Here is a 12,440-nt window from a genome sequence, read left to right as displayed (position 1 = left end):
TCATATTTTTATTTTTAACTTCCCATAGAGTATGTTATAGTAATCGCAAAAAATCGAAAATGAACATTTTTGCATGTCTTTACGTTTTAGAGGCTTTTGAACATTTGGGCATACCTTAGAAAATATCGATGTATGTATGTGTGTGTGTGTCTGTGTTTTTAACTTCCCGTAGGGCAAGTTATAGTAATCGCAAAAAAACCGAAAATGAAAATTTTCATATATCTTTACGTTTCAAAACCTTCTGAACATTTTGGCATACCTTAGAAAAAATGTATGTATGTGTGTGTGTGCGTGTATGTATGTGTGTGCGGATACAAATTTTCATCGACGATTTCGGGAACACGGTACAACCGATTTGAATAATTCAAAAAACATTCGATTCGTATTGATAAGGAGACGTGCTGATCAGTTTTTGGCGAATGCAGGTCTAGCAATACGAAAAAAAGTTCAGAATTTCCAAAATATGTCAAAATGAAGAAAACATTTTTCTTTTCAAAAAAATTTTGTCATAAAAAAAAAATTAAAAAGTAATTTTTTGTCAAAATTATAGTTTCTCAAAAATCTATTTTTTTTCGAAGTAAATTTTTTTCAAATATGTTAATGGTTTTTAAAAAAATAAGTTTTAGTACGGGAAGTTCCAGCAATTTGCCTTAAGGCACGATGCCTTAATTGCCTTAAGACAGAATTCCACTTACAGCTTGTTGGATACAAATTTTGGTCCACGATTTCGTGAACACGAATAAACTGATTTGAATCATTCAAAACACATCGATTCTTATTGATAAGGTGACGTGCTGATTAGTTTTTGGCAAAGGCAGGTCCAGCCGTTTCGAAAATACGGGGCAAATAGTGCCAAAAATAGTAATTTAATTTTTGAGATAACGGAGCGTCAAATTTGATTAGTTTAAAAAAACATTTTATTTGTATTGACAAAATGAAGAACTTATAAAATTTTTGGAAAGGCAGGTCAAGCGGTTTCGGAGATACGATATAGAAAGTAAAAAAAGCCATTTGGCGGTTAAAAGTGATCATTAGAGATATACACATCAAAATAAATAATCAGATAATTTATAAACTTTTCAATAATAAAAACAAATTTTGTTTACATTTGTATGGGTTCCGTATCATTGTTTATCGGTTAGTATGCGACGCGGCGCTTCCACGCTTCGATATTTCGTCTCTACTCTGCTAACTCAGCGCGATTGCTGTGCAAAGGAAAATTTCGAGGAAATTTCAAAATTCTCGAAAATCTAATTTTTCAAGGTTTAAAAAGGTTTTAATTGTTCAATAATTAACTTCCCGTAGGGCAAGTTATAGTAATCGCAAAAAAATCGAAAATGAAAAGTTTTGCATTTCTCGACGTTTCAGAGGTTTCTGAATATTTTGGCATACCTTAGAAAAAATGGATGTATGTGTGTGTGTATGTATGTATGTGCGGATACAAAATTTTGTCGACGATTTCGGGAACACCGATCAACCGATTTGAATAATTCAAAGAACATTCGATTCGTATTGATAAGGAGACATGCTGATTAGTTTTTGGCGAAGGCAGGTTTAGCCCTTCCGAAGATACGGGGCAAAAAGTGCCGAAAACGGTAACTCAGTTTTTAAGAGAACGGAGTGTCCGATTTTGATAATTCAAAAAACATTTTACTTGTATTGACAAGGTGAAGAACCGATCAAATTTTCATAAAGGCAGGTCTAGCGGTTTCGGAGATCTAATGAAAAAAGTAAAAAAAAATGTTAATCGTTTTTAAAAAAATAATAATTTTTTACGTATTTTTATGTTTATTTACGGAAAGTACCAGCAATTTGCCTTAAGGCACGATGCCTTAATTGCCATAGGACAGAATTCCACTTATAGCTAGTTTGAATTTTTGGTACCGAACGTTTCAGCAATTTGCCTTAAGGCACGATGCCATGCACCACTAGTTACTTATAAGAATTATTCTGAAAATGTGCTCCATATACTCCTCGGCTTGACTGTTTTTCGCCACTATTAAGCTTTTCCGCGTAGAAGCTAACGGGCATAGGACGGCGTGCAAGCGCAAACGGCCTCTTCTTGCAATCCATGTTCCGTGCGAAGAATCGCTATCGACGTAGAGTGCGCGGTGCGGTTTGCTAGCGCTTTGGGGCCGGACAAACACGCCGGCTTATGGGTAAGCCGTCGATTCGCGCGTCATAAAGCTATGCTACGACGGAGATCAACGGCCGGACAATGGCCGGGCAATACGCATGTAAAGGTTCGACAGCGACCGGTAGCTGAAAGTGGCCCAGAGGGGCTTCCTGAACGTCTAAGATCAAACACTGATAATCCCGGCTTAAGAGCGCTATAGTAGTTTTAACCCCTCTACTCGATTTTATGTATTAATCATTTTTGAAAATAAACAATAAAAGGTTTTATAGTATGTCCAATCGATTCTGCTGTACTGCTCAAATAAATAATGGATTCACAAAACTTATCAAAATGAACACTGGATACTTGAGCGACACTTGGAAGAAACATAATAAAAGTTTCGATATAATCATTGGAATAGCGTGGATGTGCGGCGAAAATTAAATCAAACAAAAATTCCTTAACTGTACAAAAGCACTATAAAATCCATTTAGGGTCGATTGCATTTTACTATTAAAGCCTGAACAATATGTTGGAATTGTTTCTACATCTTAATACTAGTAAAGCTCAATAAAAAGACATAAAACTGCCAAGATATATAATCGAGTAATATTAGGTATCATAAATATGTACTGAACAAGAAAGTTATTGAATGCACCTCAAAAATTTTTGTATTTTCACTTCATATATGGAAAATATAAGTACATATACCAGCATAATAAACCAAAATTTTTATTTGATCTATTTAGTAGTACTTACAAAAATATAGTTAGAAATCTTGTCTTTGAATCGAAGTTTATCTTTATTAACTTCCCGTAGGGTAAGTTATTGTAATGGGCCGAAAATTTTTGAAAAATTGAAAATTTTTACATTTCTTGACGTTTTGAAGGTTTCTGAACGTTTTGGCATACTTCAGAAAAAATGGATGTGTGTGTGTATGTATGTATGGATACAAATTTCCAGTCACGTTTTCGGGCGCACGGATCAACCGATTTGAATGGTTCAAAAAACATTCGATTTCTATTGATAGGGAAAAGAGCTGATTAGTTTTTGGCGAAGGCAGGTCCAGCCGTTTCGGAGATACGGAGCTAAGAATGCAAAAAATAGAAATCGACTTTTTGAGAGAACGGAGTATCCGATTTGAATGATCTAAAAAACATTCAATTAATAATGATTGGGAGAAGTGTTTATTAGTTTTTGGCTAAGGCAGGCCCAGCCATTTCGAAGATATGGAGCTAAATATATAAAAAATGGCAGTTTTTGAGAGAACTAAGCGTCCGATTTAAATGATTCAAAGAACTTTCTGATTGTCTTAACAAAATAATTGATTTTGGAAAAAAAAATTGTAACATTTTTTTTTTCATTTTTTTTTTTTTAGTTTTTTGTATATCGAAAATAATTCAGATTTTATTTTTATTCTGACTAAAGTTCTAATATAACTTAAACAAATAATTTTAACTTTGCAATTTAGTTTATATAATTCTTATAAATATTAGACAATGTTACAATATATTTATAATAATCTATTTGAAAACATTCAGTATTCCTTGAACATTTTGTTAGGATACGGAAAGTTCCAGCAATTTGCCTTAAGGCACGATGCCATACACCCCACTAGTTTGATTTAAATTATTATAAATCTATTATCATACATAAAGATAATGAGTATGATTGTACTAAAGCAGTGCATATGCACTGTACCAATAATATTTATTATTTCATCTAAAAGGCTCGTTTTATTATTATATTGCTGTACCTTTTTAAACGATTTAAAGTTAAGATATTACTATTCATTAGGAAGTTTCTCACGCAAAATTAAAATTCCTGATGTACGGGTTAATTTCTGAATGAATGGGAATTTCGCTCTGTCTAATCATTTCATCGGGTATTACTCAACACTTTATATTACATATACTTACATATATAGAATATGTATACAGATTCATATTACACATATATATATATATATATATATATATATATATATATATAGAGAGAGAGAGAGAGAGAGAGAGAGAGATAAAATAGGGTCCATTTTTGGAAATAATGAAAACAAAAATCAAAAATCCCATAAAAATTCTAATTTATTTCGTATAGGATTTCAAACCGCAAAAAATAAAAAAAATGTAATACCGCCTATTCGTTTTTTAAAACCTTATTCCTAGAAGTATTAAAATATCAATGACGTCTTTATAGAAGCTCACCCAACCTTGAGTTTTATTTTATTGCTATATTAATATTGCTGTTTGGAAATTACATAACAAATACAAACATCATTAATAATTAATTTGCAAGATATTTTAATAAACGTTTCAATCTTATATCAAAAGTGAAATAATAAGAAAATAGTAATTTTTATATATTTATATGCTTGATCATATTTAACAACAATGCTACAATCACTTTGAAAAGAGAAAATATAATTATAAATTTTCATATAAATTTTCATTTTACAGATATCGATGAATGCCAGGACCCCGCAATTGCCGCGCGATGTGTTGAAAATTCAGAATGTTGTAATTTACCAGCCAATTTTCTCTGCAAGTGCAACCCAGGATTCGAAGGAGATGGCGAGGAATATTGTGCAGGTAACTAGCGATAATTGTGAAATATACCTAATTAAAGCATATATAAATATATATTAATTTTATTTAAAAGTTATTTAAAGAAACAATCCTTGAATATATTGTCATATATAGCTCATTTTCAAATCTTCAAGCTAAATGAAACAATTTTTTGAAGTAGCTTTCGGTGCGGGAACTGTCAAAGGATTTATATTTAATATATGTAAATAATTATATAACAGACGGCACTTTGTGCTGAAACTAGTCAAAGATGAATTTATTATAAGTATATTGACATCTTATATATGAAACAACTCGCCTAGACGATCATAATACATATGGCGTCATTCAATTATTTATTTTATCTGAATTTTTCGGTTATAACAAGTTAAAAACTAGTTTTTAGATGAAAAATTTATTTAGCATGATTACGTAAAATAAATTCTGATCAAAAAGTTCATTCAGTTTATGGATAGGTCATATATCAGTATATATTTCACTTATATTGCCCAATTAAATTAGTCGTCAGTTCAATAACTTTTGCTAGATCTAATCGATTTCTAATTTGCATTTTTCTCTATATATTTATTTTAATGATTATTAGAAATATAAATTAATATATATATATATATATATAAATATATATTATAAACTTTTTATAGTACATACTTTTTTATGAATTTGTTTGTAATTATGTAATTAACGTAATTTTGAAAAGCTCTTAACACAACTTTATATATTGTTTTAATCCGTTTTTCTTTGTCGTTAATGCATATAAGCAATAACAAAATTGCGTAAAATTATATCCGCAACTTTATAGTATTTTTTTTATAGATATTGATGAATGTGCCGAACCTGGAGCTTGTGGAATCAACACGGTGTGCACGAATACAATCGGAAATTATACATGCTCATGCCAAGACGGTTACGCTGGCAATCCTTTTGATGGGGTAAGCAATTAGATGTGACAACATATCTGTCTCAGATGAATATATATATATATATACAGATATATATATATATATATATATATATATAGATGAATATATATAAATTTTTATAATTTTGATGTTGAGATATGTGAGATTCAGTCTTCAGGGCAATGACTTTAAAACATTTTTATTTTTTCCATACGTTTCGACACATAGTTTTGTGTCATCTTCAGTGGACTCTAGTTTGAAGGCACAGATAGAAATTATTAATTAAAACTAATATATAAGAAGTGATATGGTATGAACTTACATGTAATTGTAATAATCCTAATTATTTCATAAATAATTAGGATTCATAAAAATTATGAAATAATTAGGATTATTACAATTACATGTAAGTTCATACCATATCACTTCTTATATATTAGTTTTATTTAATAATTTCTATCTGTGCCTTCAAACTAGAGTCCACTGAAGATGACACAAAACTATGTGTCGAAACGTATGGTGCTCGGTACACACATGCCTCGGTACGCGCAAAGTACAGAAGTCGTGGCAGAAATTACATAATTCTACTTACATTTTTGTTTCAAATAAAACAATCATTTTTCTGTTTACATCATACAAAAAATTATAAAAAATGCATGGTGTTGACAAGTTAGTTGTATAAATGTTAGTGCCAATCTCTAGTGTTGTGTACACTTCTCTAGATGTAACCTACCAACGTAATATCCACTGATGATGACATTAAATTGAATGTCGAAACGTTTGGAATTAAAGATTATTTTATAAATCTTTGCCTTTTCTTTGTTTGATGTATCGCCCTCAAGAACTCACTCATATATTTCAACATCAAAATTAACTACTAAATCATATATATATATATATATATATATATATATATATATATTTAAAGTTTAAATTATAGATACACAGCTATATCCATGATTAAAAACTTAATAAAAATTGTATACTACTTTCTTTATAATTTAAATCACAAACTTAACAGATTATTTTTAAAATGAATTTCTATCACACATTAGCAATTATAATATTAAAAATAAAATATTAATTGATTTTATAACCATTTAGCAGAAAATAAAAATTTAAAACACGACGAACAACGATTTTTGCATTTATAATTATTAGTGTTATATATTGTGAACTAATATTTTTATACACGTAATTTATGGCAGGCTTTTATACAATATTTTATAAATTAAAATTTTGCATTAAATAATCTTTTTATAACTTTAATGATTCTCTAAATATGCATCAAAATATTAAATTTTGTCAAACTGTGAACGATGATTTTAGTCCTTATAATAATGACTATTTATAAGACACATCTATACAATATTATATAAAGTAAAAAAAGGTGTTGTTCATCCATCATATTTAGCGCTATACATAGCATAAACAAGTTAAATTTGAAGAAATTTGTATTCGAAATGACATTAGACTAATTTTAAGATATTTGTTTCCTTTGAATAAATGTATCTGTTTGTGGAGTGTTGTGATTAAATAAACTCCTCTGAATGATATGTAATATAATGTTTATAGTTTAATACTCTAATGTTTCTATTTTTCACCCACAGTGCGTGGATATTGACGAATGTGCAACCGGACTAGCACGATGTGGACCAGGAGCTATTTGCTCGAATTTAGAAGGCAGTTACAAATGCGATTGTCCAGCCGGCTTTGAAGGTGATGCACGCGGCGCAGGCTGTTACGATTCCGATGAATGCGCGCGATCGCCTTGTGGCCGTGATGCACTTTGTCATAATATGGCTGGAAGCTTTAAATGCGTGTGCCCCCCTGGGTATAATGGTGATCCTATGACCGGATGCACAGGTAAAAATATAAGATGAAATTTATTCAAATATCTAATACTTGAAGTACTTATTACTTGTATATTACTTACTTATATTATTTTTATTATAATTATTATTAGTATATACTAAGGTTTGTCGGTTTTCAAAAACCATTTTTAAAATCCGTTTTATTTGGCGAAAATTATGGAATTTGAAAACCGGTTCTTTAGTGAAAAAAGTCGGTTTTCACTGTATAAATGGAAAATGACAAATATAGCCAAATATAAATGATAGACGAAAGCGTTTTGATTCCTGAAATCGTATAGGTTCAATAGCATTTGATATCTTATCAGTCTGCAATGGTTGTGGTTCCCAGAAAGGTTTTGTATATATTGATTTAGATTTTTATACCAGTGTATATATTAATTTAAATCAGTGTGACTTCTTCTTATAGAACTAACTTCCTCTACACAAACTTAAAAAAAAGAGTTTTATACCCTAGAAGCCACAAATTAAAGAACAAAAAACTTAGAATTATTATATCAGGCTTTAAAAACAATTAAGCATAATTTTGTCGAAAGTATGAAAGCATTTTCTATGTCAATTTTGTGAATAAACAAAGGACACGTCTAAGTAGCAATTCGATAGACGTTCTCAGTTTTTTGAAATCATATTTTATTAAACAAAAAAAACAATTAGAAAGTTTAAAATTAATCAATTAAAATTGCTCGGAACAGACAATACCCCAGATTAGCTTAATTGTTTTTAAAACTAAAATTAATTTTAACAAGTATGTATCAACAAGTGTCTAATTTTTTTTTAATTTAATGACTTTTTTTATTTAAAAATGTATTATTTTTATTTATTCGAAAACTTTCGTTTCACTATCACAAAAATATTATCTTATATGTGAAAATGATGCACGAATAACGAATAATTATTTTCAAAGTTATTTATCAAGATAAACTATTATTTTTTTGTTCTACTAATTAAAATTAAAATAATTTTGTTTACTGTCTATAAAAATCAACAATAAATAAATTCAGTCAAACACTGCTCTAAATTACACTAAATTTGCGGATAAATTACAGGATATTCGAGCAAAAATTTATTTTCTATATAAAATTCGAAAACCGGTTAAAACCGGTTTTTAGTGAAATTAAAATTCGAAAACCGGTTTTCTGAAATATCGGTTTTTGTATAAAAGCTAGTATATACATTTGTACATATATACACATAAATATGCACCGATATAAAAAAATACCTCGATTATTTACATTTATTTCAAAGCAATAAAAATGGAATTGTAATAATAATTATTTTTTCTCTTTCTAGATATTAATGAATGCCAACACAACCCATGCGGTCCAAATGCTTTATGTACCGATGCACCCGGATCCTACATTTGCACTTGCTTGCCAGATTACACTGGCGACCCGCGCACCGGCTGTGTTGACATCGACGAATGCGCTCTGCTCGAAAGGCCTTGCGGTCCCCACGCGACATGCGTCAATACTCAACCTGGCTTCACCTGTAAATGTCCGCAAGGGTACGCTGCCAGTCCTGATGCGCGCGTCTCTTGCGAACGTACTGACGTCTCTGTTGGCTGCACGTCGAACTTTGACTGCACTAATAATGCAGAGTGTATTGATGGCAGCTGTGCTTGTCAAGAAGGATTTGAGGCTCGAGGAGCGGCTTGCGTAGATTTGGATGAATGTAAAGGAAACCCATGCGGGGAACACGCTACGTGTACTGATTTACCAGGTAAAGGCAATAGTTTAGCTAATAAAAATTATTACGACATGACTTTCTTCGTGGAACTGACAAATATACCAGTTTCTAGTGAAATTGACGTAACAATATATAAAAACCGTAGGGCGCAAGTGAATAAAATTAAAATAAGACGTGTGTAATCCTTTAGTTCAGTTTTATATTTTACTAGCTGACCCGGCAAACGTTGTTTCGTATATTCTTCTAAGTTAGGTATATTCTAAACTATTTCTAAAGAATCAAAAATATTAATAGTTTAAGTGTATAAGGGGATGTGTTGTTCGAATGCTATATACAATGAGATGTTATAAAAACAATAAGCCCCATTAGTTTTACTATATCTTCTCAATACAATCAAACTGGAAGTTTTATACACTTTCTTTGGAAAACATGGTATATTCCAATCTAAGTCTTTTTTGTTCTTTTGACTTATTCATTACGTTTCAAGTTTTTCAGATTATTTTTGGATTCTGTATTTTGTGTATAAATGTAAATAATACTTCTGAGCTTATACAAAATTTTCAAATTTCTGCGATGAGGGATAGAAAATGAATTAAGTATTTCTTCTTTGACCTGCTTTTTGAAAAATTTCAAGTAACATTCGATGAATTAAAGTAAATTTAATAAAATACTTTGAGCAAATAAAAACTATATTGTGAAAACCATAACAATTATATCACAACAAATAACACATATCAAACGAACGATTATCTGACTACGTTCATGTGCTGCTTTTTTGATGTCTTTCAAAAATTTGTTATCTAGACCTTTTTACCCTATAAGCAGTGTAAAGGTTTAAAGCCTTATTATAATTTTAAATTACCGTTTATCTCCCCCATTTCAAAGATTACCGGTTTCAAATCAAGGTTATAGCTGGTTATACATCTTTTTTCCTCAACTTTCAAATATTGCTGTTGAACAATGCTTAGCTTTACTGGTTTTTGACACATCGGTGGTGAACCTTTTTAACCCCGGACCTTTATAAATTACTATCTATTCTTCGATAAATTCAGGAAAATTATAACTGGGAAAATGTTATTCGACAAAATGTCCCTTTGATCGATACCAATTTTAGGTTCTGAATTAAAGTAACATAAATAAAAAATAATATAATCTAGGAAATGTTTTATAAATACCAATGAGTATATAATTATACAAATGAGATCTGTCATAGCACCGTGTTTGAGAAAAATATGCTAAAAAGTGCATTTTCATATTAACATTTCAAAAAAGTAGATATTTTGAGTTTATAGTAACACTTGAGGCCCGTTTAATAACGTTTTTGTGTACAAATAAAACTACAAACAAAACTACTTACTACAATTTAATCATTATTAAATAATATTTATATAAGACAACCTATTAAACATAATTGAACATGATCTGTCAAAAACGTTTGACATTTCACGTATTAGCCACCGTCCATTGTTTTATTTAAATTACGCTTCAACAAAAATTTTCAAAATGTAAAGTTTCTACGCGGATTTGAAATAATTTCTCACCTTTTGGACTTTCTCTGAATTGGCCCGAATTTTTCAAGACTAAGACTGGCCAAATCGGTTTAGCCGTTTTCGAGTTTTACTTAGACATTTGAAAGAGAGCTCAATTTTTATATATAAGTTATATTATGCTTTAGGAGCATACCGTTGCGAGTGCGAGCCGGGACACGTAGGATCCCCACCGGCCGTACCATGCCGAGCACCATGCGAACGCGTCTCGTGCGGCGAACACGCGCATTGTCGCGCCGATGCTCTAGAAGCGTATTGTGTTTGCGAAGACGGTTGGACTTTCGATCCTCGAGATATTGCCGCAGGTTGCGTGGACATCGATGAATGCGATCCAGTACATGGACCAAGTGGTCGTTGTGGCCCTGACGCGATTTGTACTAACACACCAGGAGGGTATAGCTGCAGCTGTAAAGAAGGATTTACTGGTGAGATCATGCACATTATTTTTGTCATTCATTTAAAATAGGGGAATATATAGATATGAGCTTAAAAAATAAAAAAATGGAACATCTATAGTAGAAGTATAAATGGCGTTTCATTTACCTGTCATCTTTCATTCATTAATTTTTACAACATATTTTGATGAGTCAATATTTGTTTTATAGGTGATGCTCACAGACAATGTACGGACATAGATGAATGCACAAGACCGGGAGCATGTGGCCAGGATTCGATTTGTGTAAATCTGCCTGGTAGCCATAGATGTGAATGCCCTGCGGGAACTTTACCTGACCCAGACCCCACTATTCGATGTGTTAGCGCTGAAGCTTGTCACAAAGATTCAGACTGCCCAGGAAATGCTATTTGCGATGATAGACAAAGATGTTTATGTCCAGAACCAAATGTTGGTCAAGATTGCAGGCGTAAGTGTTGTCATATAAATAGATAAATATTTTTGCTATGGCACAGGTAGAAACATTTTCATAAAATTTGTACTAAAAATGTACAAATTTTTAACTCCATATTTATTTTGTCAACATTTCGTTGACGAATAAATAAAAAATTGATAGTTGATTATGATATGCGTTTATTAAAGTTTTATTTACTTACTTTCAGATCCATGTGAAGGTAAAAGTTGTGGACCAAACGCTCACTGCATGTTGAGTTCTGGGCAAGCTGTATGTTTATGCAGTCCTGGTTACACTGGAGCACCAGACACGAGTGGATGTACAGATATCGACGAATGCGCAGGCCGACCATGCCCAGCTGGTGCTATATGCCTCAACGAACCGGGGCGTTTCTCTTGCCAATGTCCAAGTAATAGCAAAGGAGATCCATATCGTGGAGGTTGCGCCAAAGTTATTCCATCTTCTGGTTGTGGAGATGGTCAGCCATGTCCTGATGGAGAGCAATGCTTAATAGATACATATACCGGTAATAGCATGTGTGTATGCAGACAAGGTTACGCAAGAGATCGAGAAAATGGAATTTGCCGAGATGTTAACGAATGTACGCAACCTAGAGACAAACCTGCATGTGGATTAAATGCTATTTGTAAAAATTTACCAGGAAGTTATGAGTGTCAATGTCCAAATGGATTTAATGGAAATCCTTATTCAAGTTGCGATGGTAAATCATATTTATTAAAATTAAGTAGATTGCTTGTACAAATAAATTTATTATATTATTGTTTTTAGAATGTAACAGTCTTGAATGCCAATGCCAACCGCCATATCATTTAGTTGACGGAAACTGTATTCTTGCCGATTGCTCAGCCGGTGGTAAATGTCCTCATG

General features: G+C 31.5%; 1 protein-coding gene across 1 annotated transcript in view; it reads left to right on the top strand.

Moving 5' to 3' along the window:
* Window positions 1-12,440, top strand: part of LOC113388013 — a 274,449-nt gene that overhangs the window by 157,332 nt on the left and 104,677 nt on the right. Inside the window, 6 exon segments of the mRNA XM_026625420.1 lie at window positions 4,573-4,704; window positions 5,515-5,630; window positions 7,211-7,466; window positions 8,762-9,164; window positions 11,065-11,129; window positions 11,310-11,396. Coding sequence (XP_026481205.1) covers window positions 7,400-7,466; window positions 8,762-9,164; window positions 11,065-11,129; window positions 11,310-11,396 — 622 coding nt within the window. The 5' untranslated portion in view covers window positions 4,573-4,704; window positions 5,515-5,630; window positions 7,211-7,399.

The sequence above is a fragment of the Ctenocephalides felis genome, unplaced genomic scaffold (genome assembly GCF_003426905.1).
Source record: "Ctenocephalides felis isolate EL2017-DRISC unplaced genomic scaffold, ASM342690v1 CF-g0.4_SCAFFOLD_03572, whole genome shotgun sequence".
NCBI classification, from domain to species: domain Eukaryota; kingdom Metazoa; phylum Arthropoda; class Insecta; order Siphonaptera; family Pulicidae; genus Ctenocephalides; species Ctenocephalides felis.
Note: the sequence above shows the minus strand (reverse complement) of the source record. Positions and strands in the feature narration are given on the sequence as shown.